The following is a 27,611-nucleotide window of genomic DNA, read 5'->3' on the forward strand; positions in this document are numbered from 1 at the left end:
TCTATCAGTTTATATATGAACATTCTCATAGGAACATCTGAGAGCTGAACATGGTGCTATTGTCCCCCAGGTAGGTCTCCACGATACCCATGCCACTGTGCCCACTTAGGCTGGGTAACCGAATGCAGAAGGCTAATGAAGAGAGCTTAAGGGAGCATCCTCCCTGGATCGGCACTAAGACATGATGCCTTTGGAAGAGACAGAACCACCATGCCCTCTGGCATCTTCACTAGCCGCTGAAGTTTACGGAATCCTAACATTCTTACAGATGTGAGAGCATGCTAGTAGTTCCAGAGGCAGTATTCGATGACGTGAGTTGACTAATTAAAGGAACCCACATCTGAACCGTGAGACATTAGAGATCTGCCAAACCCCGTCTCTAACCTCCCTCAGTCACCCCCTGCACACCACACCTTCAGTCACACAATAGCCTTGTTCTCTTAGTGGGTTACAAAAGAAGATCAAAAAATTAATCTGTCGTGTTCTTCCTAAATTGAAATAGTCTGTCATAGATTGCTGACTGAAAAACAGGTGGATTTCACATCAATCCAGCGCTCACACACAGATAGATAGATAGATAGATAGATAGATAGATAGATAGATAGATAGATAGATGATAGATAGATAAAGAGAAAGAGGTTTCCTTTTATTTTTCAATAATAACCCTCAATTGTTACAAAAGCAATCATCTTTTGTTTATGAGTGAATCCTGTCCTGGCTCTAGCAAAAATTCTGAACCCGTGTCACTAACTGAATAGCAATGTCAACACCAAATATAATTTTTTTCCCAAGTAGATACTGGAATGCCATTTCTGTAAGTTAACTTGGCCATTAAAACAAAATGAAAACCAGAAGATACACATTGCTCCTGGCTAAATGTTTTCTGACAGTGAGAAGCGTGTGGATAGGAAATACTCTACAGGCAGAAGCACACTGCTAACTTTGCTTTCTGGTTAAAAGAACACATGCCCATTGACGACAGATTATGAAGAACAGGTGGAGAATTCCTAACTCAGAATTCCCAGAGGACCATGATCTGAAACTTTCTGAGTGCTCATCCCTTCCCTCAAGTGACAAGCCACAGGCAAAGGGTAGGTGCACTGAAAATATTGCATGAAATTACCTTTACATTATGTGTATAGGTTTATATAATGCCTAAATAAGTTTTATGTTTAGATGTAGATCTTTTCCTTAAAATACTTACTAAACTTGTGAAAATATTTTAAACCCTGGACTACATCTATTCCCAATAATTGAGATCTGAGACACTTGACCATCCTGAAGAGCATAGCCACCCACACGCCATGGTTCCATGACATCTCTCTGACCTTCTATGATGAAGAGTGTCTCCGCTCTGGCACAACCTAGGACATTGCAGGCCTGGCATGTGTAGAGGCCTTCATCCTCCTTCCTCACCCTTCGGATGGTGAGGTTCCGGTTCCCATCTTTCAGTACAATGCCTACAAGTGGAAGGAAATGTTTGCTTTATTTCTGATGATGCGATCTGTGCTTTATCCAAGAAAATGTTTAGAAGAGTTGCTGCCCTTCATCGTGGGCTAGGATCCAACTCTAAAGAGGTGGATGGCTCATTTCAGAGCCAGATAGCTCCTGTACCTAAATACTGCTTTGTGTGTTCATGTGGGGGAGGAGGCATGCATAGAAGTCAGAGGTCAATGTTGGGTGTCTTTTTTATTCTTTTCCACCTCATTCTTTTGAGACAGGGTCTCTCGCTGAATCTGGAGTTCAATGATCCAGCTAGACAGGCAGCCAAATGGTTACAAGAATGCACTTGACCTCCACCCCCCCAACACTCCCTCCCCTTAGCACTGGCATTACAGAAGGATGCTGAATCTAGCTTTCCACATGGGTTCTAGGGATGTGAGCACAGGTCCTCAGGCTTGTTGACAAGCATTTCACTGACTGAGCTGTCTCATAAATACTGCTTCCTGTCTACTTTGAAATAAACCAAGAAATGACAGCGGTCTTACCTAGCATCCTTGAAAAAAAAATCTGCCACTAGAGAAATAGACAAGTTTCACTCACCTGAATCTTCCACGAGTGTCTCATTGTCTTTGAACCACGTAATGTGTGGTGCAGGGTTTCCAGATGCTAGGCACGCAACTTCAATGGTTTCACCGATCATCGTCGTCTGATTCTCCAGATTTCCCAGGATCATGGGTGCCATGCGCTCTGTACACATAAAAAGAAAGCCATAGAGCCCACGGTTCCAACTGTGTGAACAGCTTTGGTGTCCTGTCACTACTGGACAGTCTAAACTTAAGAAGCAGTAGCCCATTGATGAAGTGGACTGAAACCCAATGCTGGTGGATGCGTTGGGTGAACTAAGGAGGGACAGTTCTGACAGACCATGGCAGCCTTTCCGTGTCCACATTAGCCACCCTACATACAAGTCACAAAATAAAGATTTGGGACTCTTGGAGATGGCGCTTTTCAGGTTATAGTATTTCCCCCCCTCTAATTACACAAGGCTTTCCCAAAGGGTAACTCCTTCTCAGCTAAGTGGTAGGTACTAAAAGTACAGTTTCATCATGTTTTCCCTTGGGAAGGGCAAAGATTCAGAAGAAGTACATAGGGAGTGACTTACATTTTTTGGATAACTTTATATCATTTCTAATACTTATTATCCATCATATATGATGAGGGCCAGGCCATTCACCTTATTTTTAGGTAAGGTGATCACATCTCAGGGGTTTAAGTATCTCACCCAAATCCCTATAACTAAGCCAGTGGTTGTGCTATTAACAGAATGTGGTGAGCCTGAAAGTCAGTGTAATTCCCACTAAAGCACAAACAAGCCAAACACAAAACCCATGGACATTTGTTTACATGCCCAGCATAATACCAGCTTTACCCTCCTCTTGCAGGTCATCTATCTGCTGCGGAAAAACCTTGTCCAAATCAAATGGGCATCGAAAGAATTATGGTGAAAGAATCCACATTAACACTTAGCAAACTGCGACTGTCTCTACAATGGATTAAGTCGGAATTTCAACAAAGGTGCTGGGCTCTGGTCAGTTTCTAAGAACAGATTTTGGGGAAACAGCAGGAGCCTCCTTATAAAGCCACACCCACTCACTGTGATCTTGCTCTACCTGCATGGCTAAGCCAGGAGCCTCCTTCACATCTCTTTCTAACCTCTCCCACCTCTGGACCAGCTACTAAGGTTCACATCATACAGCTGCCCCTATGTGTTGTGTGATCTCCAGGGTCTTGGGAATGCCTTGGCTCAAAAGCATCTGTCTTTCTGTTCCCATGTCTTTAGAACAGAAAACTTTACACAGGTGCCTATTTCTAAATTAAGCCAAAACACACACACACACACACACACACACACACACACACAAAAACCTGTTATTCGTGTAAAATTTTGGTGTAGATACACAGCACAAAATTTTTGAAGGGCACACAGCTGGTCCTATGTGCGGTGGGATTTCCAGGGTCTTGGGTATGACTTGGCTCAAAAGCATCTGTCTTTCTGTTCCCATGTCTTCAGAACAGAAAATCTTACACAGGTGCCTATTTCTAAATTAAGCCAAAACACTCAAAAAACGCTATTCATGTAAAATTTTGGTGTAGATAAGTTAACCTAGGAAGTTTTTCTTCCTTGTTCTATAAAACAGAAAAGATACACATCACAAAAACCTTGAAGGGCACAGCAAAGAAAGGAGGAAATGAAGGGAAAGGAAGAGACACTCCCTAACTTCACCAGATCTCCTTAGAGATATAGTAGAGATTTCCCAGGTTTTGTGCAAAGTACAAGTTTAGACAGGACATAGAAAACATCCCCATAGGGAATGTGAAAGGCTTGCTAAGCACAAGTTTATCTCTCCGAACTTCACCTACCCTAGACCACATGAAATACCACAGACATACAGGCAACGAGTGTATCATCCTTTCTAGAATGTTCCAGCATCTAGAATCTTCTAGATTTTTTTAAATTTATTTATTTATTAAAGATTTCTGTCTCTTCCCCACCGCCGCCTCCCCTTTCCCTCCCCCTCCCCCAATCAAGTCCCCCTCCCTCGTCAGCCCAAAAAGCAATCAGGGTTCTCTGCCCTGTGGGAAGTCCAAGGACCACCCACCTCCATCCAGGTCTAGTAAGGTGAGCATCCACGAAACTGCCTAGGCTCCCACGAAACCAATAGGTCCAGTAGAATCAAAAACCCGTTGCCATTGTTCTTGAGGTCTCAGTAAAGAATGATCTTCTAGATCTTAAACTCATCCCTCGCCTCACTGTTTGTGAAGCAGGTAGTATATGCCACTGTGTTCTATGGCTAGAGTTACAACCTAGTGTATACCACTGTGTTCTATGGCTAACGTTACAACAACAAACAAGTAGAGACCATTTTTTGTCCTTATGATTTGGAGATCTCACAATGGTATGACCACCTAGTGTTTGCCCATGGTCTCATCCTGTCCTTCTAGGTCCACGCTATGAGATTCTGGCATGCTCTTTGCTCACAGTATTAAACAAACATTCTGATTTTAATCATTGAATGCCCAAAGATGCCATAGGAAGTTTCCTAGTCTGAACTAATCTCTTGCTGGTAGTGACTTCATCAAAAGGCTAGGAAGAGCCAAGCTGTCTTCTAATTTTAATGCATCACCTCACCATTATTAGCTTTGTTCTGCTTCTGGGAGTGAGCCCGTCTACTACAAAAGTTCCCAGAATCTAGCGCTCTCAACATAACTAACCTGAACACGTTGTGTTTAAGGCATTGCAACTCATCGTCCAGGAATGCCTACATACCTAGAATGACGAGCTGCTTGACTAGGCAATGTCTTTTCTTGGTCTTCCTGTCTTGAGCAGAGCAGACATAGTCTCCTTGGTCCTGCAGGGATACATTCTGGAATGCTACAATCAAGATGTCACTTGTGCTATTAGAAAACATGGTGGCATTCATTTTCCAAAGAGCATCCAAGTTCTTGCAAACTGGCGTGAGTGGTTCGCCCATGTGCACCGATGTTGTCTGTGAGCCAAGCTTGTACCATGTGAGGTTCTCAAATGTATTTCTATCTGCAGTGCACCACAGAGACACATTCTCCTGCTCGGTTGGCTGGGAAGCAGGTTGCACAGTAATTTCTGGACCCTCTGAAATGCAAAGCCATAGTTAGAAGGTGGTGACTTAAGTTGGTACATGACATCACTGTCTTCTTGCTGCTGTGAAGAACTTAGGTCTTGCACCGCCCAGCCATTTCTATAAGGTCAGAGCCAAACAAGACAATTTAGTTCCCAAAGTTTATTCACTGGAAATGAGAATTAACTTTCCCCAGGTTTTTACTGTATTCCACTTTGAGTTCTGGATATGGTTTCCAAGTTGAAAAAAATAAAAACCCAAGGCAAAGCATTGAATCATCATGTAGAAACTTTAACGATGCCTTCTTATTAACACATGGCAGTAAAACTACATTTGTTACGACTAATTATCTCACACTAAAATATTTAAGCCAGCACAATCAGCTCAAGTTTACCCACAAAACCAGGCTACGTAGATAAAACCAGGATCACTGGAAGGCAGAGGACAGTGCTCTCACGCCGTTCCACTCCCTCGGGAAGGCTCAGCCCCGCTGCTGTTCTCTAACAAGCCCACAGATAACATCACGAACTCCAGTGAGTCATAAGTCACACTAACTGGGGAACAAGACAAGTCCCACACAGCATCGCGCTAGAGACTTAAAGCACGTGGAAGCATTCCACTCTCAGGCCAGAGGAGGCACGTGAACTCTGATGCAAGCCCTGGGGCCACCTGAGCAGTCTTCACTTCTGTCTCCTTCAAGTCCTAACTACACACCACGCCCCTCACACAAACCCCAAGGACAACAGAGGGCCCCACAGCACAGCACCCTCTTCCCGAGGGACTCCGCTCCGCCCACTGCCCTCCAAAGGGTCTACTCACTGATCACATGGAAGGAGATCACTCTCTCTCCTCGCCCAGCTCTGTTGATGGCTTCACATTTGTACAGCGCTGACACATTGGCGGCTTGGATGACCAGAGTACTGACAGTCTGTGGACATACAAGTCCCAAGCCATGAACAATGCAGGCTGAATATGCACACACACACACACCCAGCCCGGATCCGTCAGCCCCCAGCCGCTAAGACCTGACTTTGCCTTTCACACTGCACACCGCCCCCCTTCCGAGGTAAGCAGCTCTAACTAGGCAGTTGCACATAGGATGCAGACGTGCTTTGGAAACCCTCAAGGATTCGCTTTAATGTGTGTTATGCGCACATTTCATTTTTCCCATGTACAGAATCAGAATTACCTTTCAATGAGTGTGTACACTGGATGGCACTGTGTGCTTTGTTTCTCTTCAATAAACTGTGGGTAAGCTACGAGTACTATGTTCTTTCTTCTTCTTTTTTAAAATTAGTAGGTATCAGTTGTAGAAAGTAACAGGCTTCATCATGACATTTTTGTACAGGTACATAACATAGAATATAATTTCTCCCAATTACTTTCTCTGGTCCCCCTGCTCAGTACAAATAAGCCCTCTCCTCTTCCAAATAGTACTTTCTACCTTTGTGTCTTTTTTCATCTTGATTTATATGAGAGAAAACATATTTGTACTTCTAAGTCTGGCTTATTTTGCTTAATGTGATGATCCCTGTCTTTCTGCAAATGGCAAAATTTGTTCTGTGTTGTGTGTGTGTGTGTGTGTGTGTGTGTGTGTGTGTAAAACTCACACCTTCTTTATCTACCAGGCTGATTCTATAACTTGCCTATTGTAGATGGTATCACACAGACTATTTGATTAATAACCTCCAACACACCTTTGCATGTTATTGTACCACCTCCTATTCAAACTGAGAACTAGAAAGAAAGATATTCAAAATCAAGAAGCTCAAACTCACTTTGTTTTTTCCTTCAATTAGGGCATACTGGTTTTTGGTGACTTCGATCTTATTTCCACCCTGGAAATCCTTCACGTGTCTCCATTCTTTACAAGTGTATGAGTTTGTTTGGCTGTATGAGGGAGAAAGCGTAGCGTGTCAGGATTTGGCTTCTCTTCCATTTGAATCAATAGTACCAGAAAGAGTCAGACCTTGGTTAGCATGTTCTCAGGGATAACTTTCGATATAGGCTAACCCTTCACAGGGCTTGGCACCAATTAAAAATAGATGCCAACGACAGTGGAGAGGCCCAAGGGTGACTGAGGATACAGGAGGGAAGCAGCTATTTTGGGATCAAGTCCCCATTCATAAATCGGATCGACGATTCAGGTCTCCATTCATAAATCGGATCAACAGGACAATTCAAGTTAATTCAGTTCAAAGGAAGGTAAGGAAACTTGGAAGCCACTGGGCTCCTGACAGCCTTCTCTCTGGAGCTGGGGCTTTTGTTTAGGAAATGGCCAGCAGCTGAGGAAGAAACTAGTGCTTGCTCTTTCAAAAACAACAACAGGAAGGAGAATGCTTGGGGTGGTAGGGCGAAGGTGCTGGCTGTTGATTTCCCTGAGGATGTCTGCACTTGTGGGAGAACTTGATAAGCTGGGCCTGAGGCTCTTGAGGCCTGGGCTAGGTTTATCTCCGCCTCCCATCCATCGGCACTTCCTCTGAGAGACAACCTTCCCACAGATAAGGAGGAGTAACGTGGTACCCCCAGCTCACAGAGGGAAGAAGATCCAAAGACTGGCAATTAGCAGATGAAGCAAACACTGTTCATTTGGAGAGGCTGACGTCGGGGCTAACTAAGAAGAAATCTGACTCACACAGGGGGATGCCCCAAGCCAAGGTGTCTATTAAAACTCAAGACCCAGAGGAAAACGGGAGGAGAATCCAAGTACCGTTTTAAGGGTGATGTCCTGGGAGATATAGCCTTGTAGATTTAGATGGAATCATGGCAGAGATTGGCCAGAAGGAATGCAAGGTGGCAAGTGAAATGGAGCACACGGCTCTGCTCACCTGGGCTTGTAGGAGCACTCTTCTTCTAGCTGCCAGTACCAGTGGATGTGGTGCAGGGGAGGGTTGGCATACACTGTACACGTCAGAGTCTGCATGGTACCATACTGGTAGAAATCCGTGGGAGAGATCAAGGCTTTCTCTCCGATCTGGGGTGGGACTGGACACAGAAAAGACAACCCATGAATCGCCTGATTGCTATGAGGAACAAGGAGAGGACTTCAGCGTCCAGTTCTGCCCTTTGTACTCAGATGATTTCGCCTCTGCCTGTTTTCCAAAGGAACATCTACGCTTGGAGACAGAGAACCTGAATTCTTATGCTATCATAAAACTAACCGCTGATAAGCTGAGTGAGTTCAGGCAGGCTCCCCACACCCATGCCGCACTCGCTCGCTCTGCGTGAACGATATCACTCTCCACGTCCTCCAGCCTAGCAAGAATGGGGTGAGGCTACAGAGAGAAAACCACCAGAGTAATGTTTCTTGTGCACCACGTCTTGCTGAGGTGATTTCCATTGACTGCCTATCCTCATAACCATGACTCTGGATCTCATTCCACACGTGAGAAGAAATGAGGTAAACATTGAAAGACTTGCCTTGCCCAAGGGCATCAGTTAATCAATGGCAAAATCCAGGACAAAGGTAGGCATGCTGGCTTCTGAACAGAAGCCAGACTTCACATCTGTGTTTACTGCACACAGCAAGGGACACGCTAAGGTTCGCTGCGTGTGTGACCTCATGAGGCAAGTGATTGGGTTGCACTCCGTCTGTCTCTCTGTCTTTGTGGTCTGATCATTTTCTTCTTGTCGTACTTATCACCTTTTGTCTTCCTCCCCTCTCGCGAATCCCCTCTGTCCATGCTGCTTCTAAGCAACCATCCCAGAACCTGCTATCTTTTAAATACTCCCTAAAGAAAAAAGAGAAACGAAGCCATGCCCGGCAGACACCCAGAGGAGGATCGAGACACGTGGGAAGTACATTACTGTTGTGAGACAATATCTTGACGTTTTAATGTCTGGTGCCAGTGGGGAACACAAAGAATGACCCTAGAAGCATTTCTCCAACTGGGCTTGAAGCAAAATATTAATGCGTTTCCTGAGGGAGGAAGAGTGCTCTAGTCACATAAGCTAGTTAAACCCTCAGGACTCTCCCTCTCCCAATGGAGAAGGCCATATTCGTGAGCATAGTGACAACTCTAAGAAGCCCTATAAGAAAAAAGCAAGTCGGCAGATAGCATGGTACCTTCTGCAGTCACCCGGCCATGGTACCTTTCTGTCCCCAGCCCCAAATACTTAATTATAGCATTCACTTTAGGAAAGTAAAGATGAAATCATCCTTAAATCAAAAGTTTATAATCTTTTCTGGACAGCCTCAAAGTATGTCCTCTGACCAGACAGCAGGCCAGTCAACGACGCTAGCTTCCCCAAGTTTCCTGTGGGGTGCTGCCACATATTAGGAGCAATGAAGCGGAAGCTTCAGATGAAAACATCACACAAAACACAAGGAGAGTCTTCTAAATCCTCGTTCAGTGTGTCGTTTTGTGGGCAGGAGCAATGGGAGCTCACAAAGCTTAGGGTCTAGAGGGTACCATCAACTTTGACCTTGCGTGCGGTCACCAACAGCACATTCACATGACTCATCAAGGAGGCATGGCCAGGGCATGCCAAGCCACATCTCAATCCAAATCCACCTCCCTGGGTCGTTTTTCATTTTTCATGCACTGGCCCAGTTACTGATGAGGATGATGCAATAGGAGAGAGACGGAGAAAGACCCATCCTCTCCCTTCCTAGTCAACTGTGGGCAGAGGAGGCACTGAACAGACTCACCATTCACGACCAGAGAAACCACGTGACTCTGTTTCTCCATTGAAATGGGGTTGGTGAGGACAATCGTGTAGTTTCCCGCGTCTCGTTCGCTCACTTCCATGATCGTGAGTTCGTCGCCCACTGTCATTGTGTAATTGGACTCAATGGGTCTTCCGTTTCTGTACCTACGGAAGAGAGCCCCCGGAATTACTACAACATAGGGATTTTATTTCGAGCAGACCAATGTTAGGCTTTGATTCGCAGTTGTTACCATTTGATATCAGGAGCCGGGTAACTAAGATGCTTGACAGGGATTCGGACTTGGCTGCCCACTGTGACTTCCACCACAGATTCCATACTGCTATCAAAAGCAATAAAAGGTTTTGCTAGAAGAAAATAAAAACAACAGTTCTCATAAATGCCAAGTTACCCTCTTGGTTTGAATTTTTAATCAAGTGAAAATTAGACATCGAGGTACACAGATATACCGCCATTCTGAGAGTCCAACACTGTCTCTCCTGTAGCCGTTGTCAGAATACTCTCCTCACTCGCGCTCTCTCATGAACCTCGAGCATCCATTCCTCCACACAACCTCCTCTAAATCCTCCAGTAAGCAGCAGACACACCTTATCCCCTGCTCCCGTGACACCCTCTCCCATACTCTATGAGTTGACCATCCCAGCACTCACTCCTCAGACCTCCTCTTTTTACCTGTCCCCTCTTCTGTCTAGTCTCAGATTCAAAACATCTGCCATACATACAAATTTACTTCTGCCCTGACTTCTCTGGGTTCCAAGTGTCCATATCAAACATCTCCCCCAGGATGTTTAACGGGCATCTCCAAAGGAACTCAACCTATTCTCCGAATCCCATCCCACCTGGTCCTCTTCACTTAGAGACGCCACTGCTTCATTGCTTGTAGTAAGCACAAGCCATCCTTTTGTATTGAAAGCTCAAGTCATTATCACCGCCAATGAGTCAACCAGCAAGTCACGCTGACTATGTCTTAGGAATAGATCCAGGATCTTATCTCTTCTTCCTCCACAGATACCCTAGCCCTAGTCCTCTACTATCTCTCACCTGGATTTGAACAACCAGCCTCCTAAGTGTCCCACCCCCCTTCTGCCTTCACTTCCTTTAAAGGACGCAATGCGAGATCACTTGCCTAGCACCTGCAAGCCCCTGATGTCACAAACAAACTAGTCCCAGTAAGCTGCAAAGTAAGCCTGCAAAAGCATAAGCGCGAGCTCTAGTATCACAAGTGATCTAAACTGAGACAGCTATGGAAATACGAGGGCACAATCTAAAATTCGGGTGATTTACCTAAAACCACAGAGAAAGCAACTGAATCTGGGTTTCCCCAGTTGGAGAAGTGCAAGCTTCTTAACCTTCCTTGCAGTAAACTGAAATCTTTGACATCATTTGACCATCATTCATACTAACACTCTACATACAATAACAATTGCAGCAACCGCTATAATGAGCAATGCCTAGTGAGCGCGTATCATGGGGCATTTCAAAGTTGAGGTTTTGAACCCAAGTCCCTGACTCCAAAGCTAAGCTGTTGACCTCTAGGTCTTGTGCCCTCATTAACAAGGACTCAAAAGTATCTTGTGAATGAACGAGGTAACCTAGATTGATGTAAGTCATCTGACTCTCCCAGGTACGGTGTATTAGCAAGAGAACGGTCGCTTACTATGAACTTGGACAAATGTGCTGTTTTTCTTGGTCATCCGCCCACTGGATGCTATGCAGGTGTATAGCCCTTGGTCATTCCTGGTCACACTATCTATTATCAAGGTGCTCAAAAATTTCTTCCACTCAGTCCCAGGAAGGGGTTTCACGTCCCTGTTTATAATCTTGTTATGGTGATGCTGAAAAACAAAAAGATTTTAGTAAAAGTTCACAGCCCAGAAGAGCACTAACTCTCCAGTAGCTCCTAGAGACCCACAGAATCCAGTCCTGACTGACCCTTGGTGGACCCCATTATTGAGGATTTAAACACCACATCAACATATATTTTGGGATTCAGGAGGAATGAGTGGAAGCTGAAATACACGGAACTGAGGGAGGATTTTGAAGCCTTCTTTACCTAATGAGAATGAGATGTATGCCCAGTATAGATACAAATAGAGCTGTCTAAAGAGAAACGGAACTCAGCTCACCTCTTAAAGAGACAAACAGATCGAGGACTTTAGAGAACAAAGAAATACCGTAATGTCAAAAGATTAATAACTTAGTGGAGACCAATCTGCACAGCCCAGCTGCAGAAGGGTTGGGATTCCTAGTAAGGTGTCTTTTCATGGTTGCTATGTATTCTGCCAGGCTCCTTATATTAAAGTCTGGGTTCATTAGTGTGTGTGCGTGCGCGTGTGTGTGTGTGTGTGTGTGGTGTGTGTGTGTGTGTGTGTGTGTGTGTGTGTGTGTGAGAGAGAGAGAGAGAGAGAGAGAGAGAGAGAGAGAGAGAGAGAGATAGAGCACACATGCACATGTGTTTTAAAGCCTTTATAATTTATCTGACCAGAAGGGATCCTATATCTCTTAAGCAAACTTCATTAGGGTTTATAATCAAAGTATTCAGAAGTCTGGCTTTGGGCAGTTTGTGTTACCTTCAAAGAAGGGACCTGCCAGTTGAAATGAAGCCCCACGTTGAGCTCAGTTCTTGCTGTACAATTTAAGACAAGCTTCTCTCCCGCAGATAGCTCGATTCTATGAGGGGGGCTCAGCGTCACATCATAAATCCTATGTCCTGGAGCGAGGAAATGATAAAAACAGAAAGTGTGATGGAAAAGACATCGAGGGCTCGGCACACATCTTTAAAGTGGTGCGAGCGAGTGACATCACTTCTCTTTGGGGGACTCGCTGCTGCTGGATGGCTTTTAGGAAGAGGGTTTATGGTAACTCACAAATCACTATCTCCAGCGTTTTCGCCAATGGAACCTGACGAATAATAAAGTCTAGGCCAATGGGGCCCACTTGAGTAAATTGTTGAGCTTTCCATTAAATAGATACAATTAAAAGAACTGATGGAGAGCAGTGATCTGAATATTGCATTTTTCATAAAATGAGCTTTGGTGGTGATATTTTTTTATTCTTAGTCTTGGCAGGAAAGAAGGAATACCCCCTGTCCCCCTGCTGCAATGGTTTGTCTGGTAGGGAAGGGCATTTGTAAGAAGTTGACCAGCACCATATCCTGAGCTAACATCTTCTTCCACATCCCTTGCCCTTCGCCCTACACCTTCCTCTCCAGGATCTTCATGAAGAAAGTCATCTTTATTAATTGGTACTAATGGAACAGAAGAAAAATGCCTACTTACCTACAACCACAACTATGTACATGATAGACTGATAGGTCTCATCATTGATCTTTGCCTCGCAGAAGACCATGCCGGCGTAGCCAATCATGTAACTGGGGATTGTAAAGCCTGTCTCACTGTCCCAGGTGATTTTGTTTCCATCCGGGACAAACCTCCTTTCTGGATATCTCTGCATAACAACAAAGAAACAACGAACATTTACCCAGTGCTGTCCGAACTTGATGACCCCTGAAGGATCCATCTTACTTTCGAGAAGGTAAGTTGGTTTTGTTTATGGTGCGGTTGACCCACTCTACAGGGTCTTTGCAGTTCACTGTTGACATACATTGGAAGCAGGAAGGGCATCGGCAAAGAGGCTTAACAACCGTGGAAACGTAGGAGGTGACTGAAAAGGAGGCAACTCACCGCACAGAGCGACACGTTCAGGTTTGAAATGGACCCTCGGCACGGAACCACCACGGACTTGTTTTTGTTGTCGGTGATGTACACAATGTCATGCTGGTCACTGACAGAGGCGATGAATGGTGATCTGTAATCTGGAAGAAAAGTGAATTCTCCCAGTGAGGTGTTAGCAGGACAGTTGGAATTCCTGGGTCCATGAACCCTAACCGAATGACTGAATGATTGTCATTGACAACTGGCATGAGCAAAGATGCCCGTATCTTTGACTAGAGTCTGCGTGTAGATATCTGGCTCCAAAGCTATGGTCAAGGAAGGGGAGAGAAACATATACACACAGACATACATGCAGAGAGAGAGAGACAGACAGACAGACAAAGAGACAGAGAGAGACAGAGAGACAGAGAGACAGAGAGAGAGAGAGAGAGAGAGAGAGAGAGAGAGAGAGGAAACTCTAAATGTAAACTCCAACAATGATCTTAACTTCACATGGAGCATTAATAAGTAGAATCTATTTTAGAAATTCCATGCTTTAATAAATTATTATAATTTTTATAAAATAAACATTTTAAATTTAAATCCATACACTGAAACTGTGAGTTTTATGATGCTAAAATTCATTTCTTTCAGTAGGCAAATAATATAAATGACCTGAAAAGAAACTGGAATCTTTAAGCTAAGAGAAAAGAGCAATTCCAGCGATGCAAAAGAATGATTTTTATAATACCTAGAGACTGCGGGCTCCAAAGAGTCGCCATGCGCCAATGTTTAATAGCCACTGCATTTAGCTCAAGACTTAGAACTTACAAATATCTCTGACAATGAATATTTGGGAGACCACAATGCCAAACGATTAAGCCAAAAGCCAGAGTGACTTGCTATCCTTCAGAGAGTATTCACACAGAGTCAGTACATGGTTGGGAATTTTCTCCATCCCCCAGAGACAGGGGACCTGGCCTGGTGTCATCACTTCAAATCTCAGAGATAACATCTCAGTTCCTACCTCCCACACATCTGATCAAGCCTTTTCAGAGGCGAATAAAGAGTTAATGAAACCAAAGGGCAGAAGAGTAGCTAAGTCCTTTCAACAGCAAAGGTCTGATTTCCTCCCCAACTGGAGAGCATAGACACCCCCCCCCATGTCATAGCCATTATGGTATGAGGCCAAGGCCAACCTCCTGGCTCCATCCACCGCTAGGTGGGTCAGAGGACAGAGGAAGTGAAGTAGGGACCAGAGGGGGACATTAAGGACCTGTCCATAGGGAATAATACATTCAATGCTTTCTTTCCTGTTGTTAAACTTCATGACCAAACTTTTGGATAACCCACCACAGAAGGCTAAGCTGAGGCGGGAGCAGAATTTCACGGTGTATCCAATAGCACTGAGAACACAGACAATCAGTGCTAGAGACCACCACTGTTGTATTGCCTGTCTCCCCACAACCCCCGTGAACATGTTAACAGACAGACTATTTCATGACTTGCTTCATTCGGGGCAAGCCTGGAGAATCTAAACTAACCTCTTGACTTAAGGCTAAAGTTATTTGGTGGCTCAATTCTATTTCAGTAGCCCTAAAGGGGAAATAAACAAAGGGACACTAAACAACCACACATCCTCTCAAAATAAAATATTTACTGTAACCCACGAAATGACTTTTTGCATGTCTCCAGGTTTCCTGACTCGGGGAGAAGGAAGTAACGCGATATTGTGGGAGAGGCTCATCTTGTAGCGTTTCTAGACAGGCCGAGGGCAGGAAATCCTTGCAGTCTTCTGAGAGAGCTGCATCTCCCAAGACTGTCAGATCAAAAGGAGCCAGACATTCCCCCAAGGTCCAAGCCTTGTCTCCCTCAGCTCTGTGGAGTGAGGAGGAGGGCACAGAACTCCATTTTAGACTTTCTCACCCTAGGCAAAAAGAATACCCAACCACTGAGCATCCCCAGGGCACCCTGGGTCACTGGGCTGTGGTCTTCCATAGACTGTCCCTACTGGAATGGAAGGGCAGATCTGCAAGGGTGCTGCCCTCATGAAGAGCCTTCCTGTCTGGTAATAGTGGCGTCTAGAAAAAAAATTTCAAAGTCATTTTCACCTGTCTCAAATCCTCCGGGATGTGAGGTTGCATACAGATGAACAAATAAAATCCTTTGAAGATTCATCCTCTCTGCAAGAAACACAGTGCAGGATGCCCATGCCAAACACAATGCAACCCGGGCTTGGAGAGATGGCCCAGCAGTTAGGTACCCTGGCTGCTCCTGTGGAGGATTTGCATTCAGTTCCCAGCACCCATGGTGGCTCATAGCCATCTGTAACTCAAGTTCCAGTGGAGTCCAATGCCCTCTTCTGACTTCCACAGACAGCAGGCACCCATACACTACACATACATACACGCACAACTCTCACTCACACAAAAATCAAAAAACAAATACTATATAATGCAACCTTTATATTCCTGAGAAGTGCACGCTATTACAGGCATCCCATAAGTGAAGGCAGGTTTTTCACAAGAAAAGGTGGTGTGCCATTTTTAAAATACAAAAGAGATTATGGTTCATGCTCTAAACATTGAATACATATTACACTGTAGTTCTCCTTACAAAGATGTTAAGTTACACAACTTGCTCGCAGAGCTAAACTAACCCTTTGATGTGAGGCAAAAGCTAAGTTAATCCTTTGACATAAAACGAGGGCTTTTTATAAATCAATCCCAAATCATTAGCCCTCAAAGGTGAAGTGTACAAAAAAAAAAAACCCACACGGCTATTCATCCTCTCAAAATAAAACACACGCTGTAACTATGAAGTGACTTTCCTATGACTCTCCTTGCATCTCGCTGGAGCTGAGTCTAAAAGCCAAGTCCTCTCAGATCACACAAGCAAAAACAAGAAATGCAGTACTCGAGGGTTCTTTTGAGGGGGTGTTGGGCTTTGCACATGGGTGTGTGAATTTTTTTTCTATAAAGTGTGAGTCTGGAAAGGAAAGATCTTATGGGGGAGGGGGAAAGGAAAACAGCCTCCAGAGTCCTCGGCTATGGCGCTATGCATTCCTGCAGAAAGCTCCTCCCTGCTACAGATAACCTATCTCACCACAGAAACCTTGCCACAATTCGCCTCCCATCTCTCTCCAGCACTAAGATCTCTCCAGCTGAAGGCATTTTAGGAGTCCCTATATCCCACGGCGGCTCACAGAGAACCTGAGAGCACCACAGAAAAGGGACCTAACTGGAGAAGAGAAAGGCAGCTCAGACCGAAGCCCAGACTGTCAGAGAGTCCTTTCTCAGAGGAAGCCTGGGAGAGAAGCTTTTATATTCCTTCTTGGCAAGCAGCCTTTCCAACAAGCCTCCTGTTGGATTCAACTTTTCTTGGGCCTCTTGTGTTGTAGACCTGGTGAGTGGATGTGGAAAGTACGTTCCGGCCCACTGCTTACCTTGAACGTAGACGTAAATGACGGAGGCCATGTCGACGTCCCGGTAGAAGCACTTGTAGGCTCCGGTATCATTTCCGACCACTTTTGGAACTGTGAGTGTCTTGCAGAAGACACTGTCGCTGCACTCAGTCACCAACACCCTTTCCCCAGAACCAAGCTGGTTGTTGGGCCAAAGCCAATCCAGGTCCCTCTCTCCCCTGAGAAAAATATCCCAGGAAAGTATTAATGTGACACTCCGTGGCACGGGGTTATGACGAAGAGAACGGGAGGTTTGGTTCTCACATGCATATAAATGCTCAGCAGACACTTTCAAGCTGACAGACACCGATTACAGACAGTCCGCATGGACATGCCACCGAAGACCAAACACTCCATCTCAGAAGTCACGGTCACGTGTTTTCTATTAGTTGACACATTCAATCTTTCAGTAAATATTTTTAAAGCATATATGGTGGCTGAGCATTAAGGACAAAAACCGATGCTTTAAGGGACCAGGCATATGATGCTCAGTGCTAGAGCACTTGCCCAGTGCACACCAAGAAGAAATAAGTCAGTTCCTTTAGGGGGCCCTCACTCTAATCGGGGGAGAGAGACAACGAGAGAGCACAAGTGCTTGTATAAAGGGTGGTGATTTAGGGCTTGAAGAAAAATATGAAAGAAGCAAAGACCAGGGAGGAACTTGGCCAAGCTGGCCCTACGCACATCAGGAGGTGCCGCGTTTCAAGCAGAACAGTAAAGTGCGAAGGACAGGGACCAGGGTGCATCTGGAGTGTTGGGGACACAGCAGGGAAGCCAGAGTCATCATGGAGGTATGGGGGTGAGGGTGCCAAGAGGGCACAGAGGGAAGAGACTCATGGTACTCGCAAGGGTCACATTGGATAGACAATACTTGTATTGCTTTGTAGTCAACATGAATAAAACAGTGTCACCCACTGAGCCTTCGTTCAAAGAGCCTGAAACTCTCACGACGTCACCTGTTTGCTCCAGGGTTTGCCAAGAGCGTAAGAAGTGCTTCTGCCATTTCCAAAGGGAGGTGGGAACCTTTGCAGATCTTAAGTAACCTTTGTGTCTGAGAATAGGTAGAGGGAAATCTCTGGAAATGCCATGATTTATCGACGATAAACAGCTCCTGCTACAGCTTTCTGTTTCTAGAAAAAAAAAATTTACCCCCAAAGGCTGGGTATCGCTGGTGACTTTGCAGACCTTCGATAAGAGGCCTAGGCCACATACAACAACCTAAAACAGACCTGAGTTATTCTGTGGACCACTTGGTATTCTTCAGCCATGAATAATACCACAAGCTGCCAGGGCTCTTTGCGGCACCAAGCACTCTTCTTAGATGCCTAGATCTATCACCGTCTCCACCAAAGCCAGGCAGCTCTGCAGAGACCTCCAGGTCTCTCATGACCACATCCACCTACACTTCCTCTAGGTTTTCTTTCTTGCCTCTTGGTTGAAAGGCAAATTTCAAAGGCCTCTTGTCAAAGGGTGCTGTTGCCCTGCCTTTCCAGAAGAACAGCATGGCTTCTTGCTGGCAAGCGGAATAGAGGCCCCGAACATCAAGGCAGAGTAGGAGGCTCATGTTTTCAACAGGACATATGGTCAGGAATAGTATTGGCTAGAGACTAAATTGCTGCTACAGACAGAATTTCATTTGTAGATTACAGTTCTTATTAAGGGCTAAAAAGATGTCCGAAAGCCATTCTAACAGACATGAACATGGCTCAAACTTCAACTCTATTTCATAACAATATGTCCTTAAATTGACTGACTTATCAATAGTCATAAATGTCTGTCACATGTCAGTTTGGCATACATTTACATGTGTGTATGCTTGTGTGTACGTGTGTGCATGTTGCATTTGTGTAAAAACGCTTGTACGTGTTGAAAAGGCCCAGCAAAATAGTACAAAAGTTTGAAAAGACCTTTCTCATTGTTTTATTATTACATGAGTTCTTAGAAGTCTCATGACTTATAAACAATTACAACAATACTATTATAATTCTTGAGTAATGGAAATTGTTGTGACCTCAGTAAACAATGCATCCTTTCACACAGGAAATCTGAATCTAAAGTGGATCCTTACCTGCAAGTAATCTGAAGGGTTCTATTTGCCAAGATTGTAAGTACGTCCTTTTGTGTGCTGAGCTTCGGCGGATGGAGGGAATCGCCCGGCAAAACTAGAAACAAATTAGATAAGAGTCGGACCCAATAGGAAACACCTTCCATAAACAATGCACACTCCAAGTTTTAAATGGCCTCTTCAACTATTCATTGTATAAAAGTGGAATTTGCTGCATGCCCCATTCCCAGTAAAAGTCCACAAACTCTGTCATAACAGGAAGAATGGGCAGATGGTCACAAACCAACACAACAGTTCTGCAGTGCACGGCGCTAGGGTGGAGTTCCTGTTTTCCCTCCCTGCCAACTTCAAGGTCTTACAAAAGGATATGGGACATTGAAACCCGGTGAACCCCCATCTGATGATCTCAAGCCCTTGGGAAAGGACTCGCTGACATTTCTTGTAAAGCATAGGATATACACATCTGACTAAATTGCTGATTAATGCAAACTCCCCAGAGAGATCTCTATACAGCTCATCCCCATACTCCCCCCCCCCCAGAAGGATAGGAGCCACTGTGACCTTGTCCCATTGTCTTTTATCATGCTGTGTAGCAGATTTCCTTTGGGGACTGAGCTGCAAACGCTGAGGTAGCGGCTCCTAGAGACCGCGCATTTAGACGAAGGAAAATAAACTGAGCAAAAGAAACGTTCATGTATGCATGCATATTAATATAATTTTTCTCTGAGCAGAACTATAAATAGTGTAGCTCTAGTGAGCTACAATGGGGGGGGGCTCTCAACTCATTAATCAAAGCTCTGCGCTCATCCCAACACAAAGCTCCAGACACAAGATGCATGCTACCTACAGATGACAATGCAGAAAGACATCATGAAAGATACACATCTCTGCAGGTCATTCCACAGCAAGATAACTAGTTTTCAGCCACCTAAGTATAAAGTGTCATCAGGCATGTGAAAAGCATGATTAAAAGCAAAGTTTCCCATCATGCCAAGGGATATCAAAATCTTCCAGCTCTCAGCGTGAAAAGCAACTACTGACCTGCCTAGCCTGGTGGTGCACACCTGGAAGGCCAGCTTTCAGAGGAACGAAACAAGAGGACCATAAGTTTGAGGCTAGCCTGGGCCACATAGTGCAACTGTCTCAGAGGAAGAGATAACTAATTAATACCAGGCAGCCGTCCAGGCTTTCTAATTCACACCAACCAAGAGCAGATGACTCTCAGGGCCTCAGCTGGCATTGACATTGTTGGGCAAATAAGAGCCCATGAACAAATACGAGGCCGTGTGAATAGAGAGAGCACGGGCAAATAGCCGGGGCAAGTAGCCGGTGCCATGACACCGTGGCCGCTATGTGGACAACTGGAGCCAGGCGGTTAACCGACAGCATGGGTTCTCACACACCTACACAGATGTGCGAAACAATCCATAGCCAAAGCACCCCGAACACACCCAACCTAGTCAGATGTACACATGCTGCGGATAGAACTTTAGATGGGTTGATTGATGACATATTTTCAAACACTGGAAATGAAGTGACATGAATAAATCTCAGAAGGTAGTTGACATTGTTAGCGACGTGCATTTGGGCAATGGTTCTGAACTTTATGCAGCGTTTGGATGTTCCTAGATCTGCGAACACGCATTTTAAATGCTGTTTAACATGACTGTGTCACAGGTGCTCTGTGGAGCACCCTGAGGCAACAGCAGAACTGGGTAGTCACACTCAACCCATCCATGTGACACTTTTCAGTCGGGAAGATGTCATGGCCCTCCACCTAGGCAAGCAATTAAAATGTTCATAAACCAGTCTTCCAATGATGGAACGCTACTTTGTTTGAGAAGCAGAAAATAAAAACAGTTTATTTGGTAAGTAGATTTTAAACGTGACTGAGAAACCTTAGCCCCAAAACAATAACTGAATACAGCTCTTATGATGAGCAAATGAAAAAGAACCAGTCAGTTGGGCAGATGTGTGAGGGAAAATGTGTAGTAAATACCTAGCCATTCAATAATATGTATCCACCCACCTCTGCAGTCAAAGACTTCTATTCTTCAGCGCTGGGAAGCAAACCCAGGCCGTGAGCGTTATATCACTGATCTACATGCCCCAGCCATGACAGCCTCTTGACTGTCTCTATAGTAAAGTGCACCCAGAGATTATCTTAGACTGCGGGCATATTAGCTATGTTCATCTTTAAAAGACATCCCATTCATAAGAAGCCAAAGGCAACACCACGCTATTCTAGGGATCGATCCACAATCACAGCTAGTCAGCAGGGTTATTGATAATATATTGGAGAGTTACATTAATGACTAATACCCCTCCCCATCGGAGCTCATTCATTTTCATTGGCAAGTTTGGCTTCTCTCCCCTAGAAAGTTCATTCTGACTGGAAGAGGTACATATGTGACTGCACAATAAAAGCCCTTTTATGTTCGAAACCCATAACCAGCATTCATTAATTTGTGCACTGTTATCCTTCCCGCTCGACGACGAGAAGGAAAAACAACAGCAGCTCTGTCTCTGGAATTCGATGGCACCAATTAGAGTCCAATCCAATTAGGCAAAGTCACACACTCCAAAAGGGCAGCCTCCGTTTTATTCGGGGAGCGGGGCTGCTGTTAAACTGCTGCACTAGGAACACCCCAGGCTTCAAAGCAGCTCACTTCTTTGTGGGACGCAGGGCCAGCACATGTTCCAGACTGTCTTTCTCTTCCCAGAAAGGGGGAGAGTGGGGGGTTTGTCAGGGACAAATGAGCACCCATGACAGAACCGGCCTGATGAACTGAGTCATTATGAAGAAAATTCAATAACTCTGGCCAGATGATCTTGGTACTGTACATCAGCGCCAGTGTTTTTAAGGCACGCGGTTCTCTTCTGGGGCAAGGGATGTTTGGACAGAATTGAGTTTTTACTTTCTGACCCTCTGTTCTCCAATGGGCGAGACTGGGAAAACGGCAGACTGAGGCTACAAGAAGGAAATGAGACAGAAATAGAGGAAGAGGAGTGGGGAGGAAGGGAATGGGAGGGGAGGGAAAAGGAGGGGGAGGGAAGGGAATGGATGGGAAGGGAAGTTGTACCAAGAACCCAAGAGCATGACTGCTACTAACCTTGAAGCAGAGGGCAAGATTAAGTGACATGAAAAGTGGCGCTATAACTCAGTGAAAAACCCAAGAGATTGCTGAAATTCGGTTTCTGACTATGAGTTTACCCCAGGACCAAACGCTTTGGGGTATTAAGTAGATAGTTACTTTAAGAGACCCGGAGTAATTGTCACAAAAGAGGGGGCCGCCTCTTGTTCCTGCGAGGAAAGTAGTGTTCTGCTTAAAAGAAAGCTGGGGGAGGAAAGTTTCGCCCTATGAAGAGACCTCGTCTCACTTAGTCGGTGCGCTCAAGCGCGGGAGCTAAAGCCCAGAAAGCAGGGGGCGGGCTCCCTGCTCCACTCCGTGGAGGCTCGGCCGGGCCCGGAGTGCAGAATGCCACGCAGGGCGCCCGGTTTGCGCTCGCTTGCAGGGATTTCACTGCCTGTTCTTGCCTGTGGGGGCATCTCTTGCCCCTGCTCAGAGCGCCTTCCCACTCCAGCCTCCCCAGCGCCCTAGGCTGTGCCGGCTCTGCACCACAGGTCCCACCAAAACCCTGGGGAGATTAGAGTTCGGGCTAGAGCTCTGGAGACCATCCACTGGCTGGGTCGTTTCGGGCCAGTCCTTGAACCTGTTTTTCCCGTTGATAATGAAAGGACACCAAAGGGCAGCTCCCTAGTTCTCTCCGAGTTAGATCCTCTTCTCTCGCATCCCCGCTCTCCGCCCGCACCCTGCTTCTCCGCCTTACTTTCAGAGAGTAAGCTCCTTACCCACAGAGGCGGCCTGGGTCTCCACGCAGAGCCACAGAGCGACAGCTAGCAGCGCTTTGCTCTCCATCCTGCACCTCGCGCTGGGCGCAGAGCCCAGTTCTCAGGCACGGACTCTTTCTCGGTCCCTGGACCCGCAAAGAAGTCACAGAAGCGATACACGCCCCGCAGCGCAGGACCGGGGAGAGCGCGGGGCAGGGGCGCCCTGGCTCCGGCCACAACTGCAGAGGTATCTGCGGACACTGGCCAGCCAGGTTATCCCGACTTCGGGACGCAATCTGAGCTTTCTGTTCTGCCAGGTAGCGTCCCGCGCGACCTACACTCTCTTGGGGTCCCGAGGACTCAGGGAAGAGCGCGAGCGGCCGCTAAACTCTAGAGCACAGGGGCGGGGTCACTGCTGGGAGGGGCGGGGACTCCTCGCGTCCGGCAACACCCCTCCCTGGATACCAGGTTTGGATTTCCCGGTTTCCCACGCCCACTCCCCAACTAGCCCGGAACTGTGCCCGTCGGCAAGTCGCCCTTGGGAGAAAAACTGGACGCAGCTCGGTTTCTGGTGGAAGTAAAATGTAGCCAGGAACGGGTTTTGAGACACTTGCTGTCCCCAGGGACCTGGAAAACATCACCGAAGCACAAGGCCACTGCGCCCTCCTTAGGAGCCTCCAAGTGCGGAACTCAGTTGGCTGCAGTAGCTGAGCGTCTCAAGAGACCCAGAATCCGCGGCAGGTTGGAGCATAGGAACATTGGACCTAGAACTATTTAGGGCACCAACTTGGCAGTGAGTTGGCCAGAACTTGGGAGTTTTTTTTTTTTTATGGTCCTTTTGGCCAGCTGAGCCATAGTTTTAAAATTCCCGTCGAATGCCTTAATTAGATAGGTGCTTATACAGGTTGCCAATGCCCCTACCGTTTTCTCATCCATCGAGCAACTTCACATCTGAAGTTACCTGCTTAGCTCTAGAAGACATTTCTGCTGGGGACTCCTGCCTGACTCTGTCCAACAGGGAGCTGGCCGTGACCAGGACCCCCCAGGCAGTTGCAGAGCAATGAGCACTGGTCCTGGTTCTGCAGCTACTAGAATACTTTGTTTGGTCACCCGGTTCCATGACCATGGTCCCCTAGGGTACCTTTGGCCGAGCCTTTTTCAGAGCTGATCAGCAGAAGAGAAGCAGGCATTTCTCTGCTGGAGTGTCACTGCAGTTACCGAAGGGGCAGGCGGTCTCTGGGAGAACAAACCTCCTTTCTCCATCTATGTAGACTTCAAGTAGCGAATGTAGAGGAGCTGCGGCTCCTTCATGACCACTTTCATTCCTAGATTTCTTTCTATTCCTTCCACACCTCGGGAGTGACCACAAATATCCTGTAACATCTTTCATTCCTGACTCTAACCAGATGCTTTTATAATGAGAGGCTAAAGGACAGTCCTTCGGCAGGATAAAGACATAAGATTATTATTTCTGTATCTAATCCAAGCTACATTAGTGTAACATTAATGCGCATCAATGCACAAATATACAATTAATGTAACATGATACTTTTCTTTTTTAAAGAGGGGAGAAGCCGTTGCCCCTTTATATGAATGTGCCTTAGCCTGAAGCATTGTGCTAGAAGCAGGTACCAAGCCAGGGAGATTTTGTTGTTGTTGTTTCTTTGTTCCTTGGTTTCCCATGTTCACAGTAAAAAAAAAAAGTTTCAACACACAGTTAATTCTTCGTGGTGGAATTATGCTAGAAAAACATGAAGATGCTTGGTATGGGCACCTTCCTTCGGTGGAGACGCGCAAATTCTGTGCATGTTTAGTTTGCTATGTATTGCATTCTTTGTTCACAAAAGGAAACCCCATAGGAAGGCTGTTTGGAGCCTTCCCTGTTTTCCCTTTAGAGTGCACCCACGGAGAACATTTTCAAGGCTCTGGCCCTTTCTTCTTAACGGTGTTCTGCTGTGAGTGCAGGTGTGCTTTTATCTGAGACATGTTTATTGTGAACAAGGTAGAACACTGAGGGGAACTTCCCTTCCTGGACAGTAAAGCAAAGGAACGAAAACACACCTCAGAAAATGATCAAGGAATGGCTGTGTCAGCTTTGGGTTAAGGAGGTGAAGGTGGATTCTGGCTTGGACAAGGTAGGTTTTCTCCATCACGGTCCCCAAACAAGACTTCTCTTGAAACCTTATTTGCTATTCTGGATACTTCCTCGTCCATGTTTTACGTAAGAAGATAGTGTCTTCTCTAATACAAACCAGAACCCACAGGCCCAAGGTAATAGCCCCCTTTAGAAGTCTTAGAGGAAATGAGGCATCTTTGATGGCTACGGGATCCAAATTTGATAGAACCCTAGTGAAGCCAGTCCACCATATTCCCTCCCTCACACACTAAGAAATGTTTTGTGTCCATTAGAAGAAAGGGAGGAACAAGATCTGTTTGAAAAGGAAGAAGGAAAGAAAGGGGGAAACACAGAGGGAAGGATAGGGGAATGGTTCGTTTCTGGAGTTGCTGTGCAAGCATAAAACCCCACGTTTGAGCTTCCAGACTCGTGTTTAAAAAGGCAGGTGTGGCACCAGCTTGTTATCCCAGTGCCTAGGAAATAGGAATACAAGGAGCCTCGATTCCCCTTCTCATCCCCCACCCCAAGACTAGGTGAGTTAGCTGATGACCCTCAGGCCAGTGGGAGACACTATCTCAAAGCAGAAACTCTTGAGAAATGATAGTCAAAGTTTACCTCTGGCAGGATGAGCCACCCCCATCAACACCGGGTCTTCACACATCATGAGTCGGTACACACGTGTGCGTGCACACACACACACACACGCATACACAATTGTCCAATAACACTCCCTATTTGGATACACAATAGGAAACGTCATAAGCAGTACCCAGGAAAATCACACTGTACAAATTCCAACATTTAGAAAGTGCTTGCCACAAAGGTAGGTGGGAGAGAAGAAATATTTGCTTGTTACATATTTTTCCAAGAAACCTCTTCCATGATTGAAATGTGACAAGCTATTTTTTTTTCTTGTGTCTGCTGTAGTTTCAAGCATTGCCATTAGTCAGTTACATATTTGCATGACACTTCCTTATGTTTACTTCGTTTAATTGCTTTCCCATGTTTTCAAGTGCTGGGACTTAAGGGAGCATAGGACTACCTTGCCAGCTGTCGGCTGGGTTTATAGCCCATCGACGCTAGCAGCTGCTGCACTCTGCAAGTTCTCCAGTACTGTTTTCTTCTCACTATCAGACTTCTGCTTCTCCCCAAGCTGAGATTACTCCCTGGGCGGCTTACACTTTCCACTTAAAGCATACATTTTATGTTCGAGGAAAGGAAGACTCAGCTACTTGCCTCACAAGTTTCATCAGAGCTCAGTTCTACTCGTAATATCTTACAGTGTAATAAGCATTTTAAGGACATGCCATCCTTGTGAGACAGACAAAATGTCTCTTCATCACTTGCTACCTGTAAAGGAAAAATGTTGGTACTAGGGACATAGGCACCCATGTGCCTACCACCAAACACTTCCCTATAGTTACTTGGGACTTTTTCAAAAGCAAAACAGATAAATTAGACAACTTAAAGTAAAGATGGAGAGATGGCTCAGCAATCAGGGTGCTTGCCGCTCTTCTATGAGACCCTAGTTTTGTTCCCAGCATCCACACCAGGGAGCTCACAGCCCAGGTGTAACTACAACTCCAGGGAATTTGTTGCTCTGGTTTCCATGAAAAAAACACATACATGACCCCCCACACACATATACAAATACAAATAATAAAATAAATGTTTCTTTAACAATGCATATAAAAGATACGGGGAGCTTAAACAACTGAAAATCCACATAGCACCAGATAAAGATGCCAGAAAATGTAAAGGTAGCCAGTGTTTGGACAGACATAGTTCTGAAAGCTGAGCTTCATTCTTGCCTCATCCTTAAGACAGTCCACAAGGGTAGTAAACACTATTAGCAATCTTGGAGGGAAAGAAAAAGTTATTCTTGATGTAAGAACATGTCCCCCTCCCTTCTCAATGCTGTGCAAAAGAAAGAAGTGCCACACCAGTTTTCTAACATCAAGTATATATTTTTTCAAATAACTGTTTTAGATTGATTTTTTATGTGTGTATTTTGCCTTCATGTACATATGTGACTGGTGTTCTCAGAGGCCAGAAGAGGGTGTCGGATCCCCTAGAACTAGAGTTACAGATGTGAGCTGCCATGTGGGTGGTGCTGGAAACTGAACCCAGAACTTCTGTAAGGAAAAGTGTCCTTAACAATTGAACCATCTACCCAGCTCCGTCAAGCATCTTTCCTCACTATCAAAATGTTGAAAGTCAAGACACTGTGCGTTTAAAATTAATATCAAAATAAATGCATTTAGGAACAGTCTTTACATGGCAGGCATTTTTCTTCATTGATCTTATTTACTGCTCAAACTAACCGAATAGAAAATGCACTGTATAATCTCATAGAATGGGGGAAGGCATTTAGGAGGTCTAAGTACTTTCCAATATCCCACCGTTCTAAGTTTCTGAATAAGATTTTTAAAATGGATGTTAAGCATTCAAGACCTTTAAGCTCATAGTTTCTTACAGATGACTAACCTCACACAAGGATAAGGCTAAGTGAGTTGAATCGGTGCCTCTGACTTCCTCGTGCCTGCCTGGAAGCTTTTCTGTTGTTGCAATAAAGCACCATGACCAAGGAGACCTGCAGAAGAGACTTTGAGTTTACTGTTCCAGAGGGTTGAGAGTCTACTAGGGTGGCCAGGCCTGACGGCAGGAGCAGGAATCTGAGGGCTCACCAGGTCAAACACAAGCAGGAAGCAGAG

General features: G+C 45.5%; 1 protein-coding gene across 1 annotated transcript in view; it reads right to left on the minus strand.

The window, feature by feature from the left end:
- Positions 1–23,161, minus strand: part of Kdr (kinase insert domain receptor) — a 44,132-nt gene extending 20,971 nt beyond the window's left edge. Inside the window, exons 1-15 of the mRNA XM_050150019.1 lie at positions 22,803–23,161; positions 18,953–19,046; positions 16,867–17,063; positions 13,452–13,582; positions 13,047–13,215; positions 12,339–12,478; positions 11,426–11,603; positions 10,001–10,115; positions 9,751–9,914; positions 7,928–8,084; positions 6,878–6,989; positions 5,919–6,027; positions 4,772–5,113; positions 2,044–2,190; positions 1,329–1,460 (exon numbers count right to left, since the gene is read on the minus strand). Coding sequence (XP_050005976.1) covers positions 1,329–1,460; positions 2,044–2,190; positions 4,772–5,113; positions 5,919–6,027; positions 6,878–6,989; positions 7,928–8,084; positions 9,751–9,914; positions 10,001–10,115; positions 11,426–11,603; positions 12,339–12,478; positions 13,047–13,215; positions 13,452–13,582; positions 16,867–17,063; positions 18,953–19,046; positions 22,803–22,869 — 2,254 coding nt within the window. The 5' untranslated portion in view covers positions 22,870–23,161. The remainder of the gene's footprint in view (positions 1–1,328; positions 1,461–2,043; positions 2,191–4,771; positions 5,114–5,918; positions 6,028–6,877; positions 6,990–7,927; positions 8,085–9,750; positions 9,915–10,000; positions 10,116–11,425; positions 11,604–12,338; positions 12,479–13,046; positions 13,216–13,451; positions 13,583–16,866; positions 17,064–18,952; positions 19,047–22,802) is intronic.
- Positions 23,162–27,611: the final 4,450 nt, after the last annotated feature.

This window comes from Alexandromys fortis, unplaced genomic scaffold, assembly GCF_014885135.2.
Source record: "Alexandromys fortis isolate MF-2015 unplaced genomic scaffold, M_Fortis_MF-2015_v1.1 scaffold_0, whole genome shotgun sequence".
In the NCBI taxonomy this organism is placed as follows: domain Eukaryota; kingdom Metazoa; phylum Chordata; class Mammalia; order Rodentia; family Cricetidae; genus Alexandromys; species Alexandromys fortis.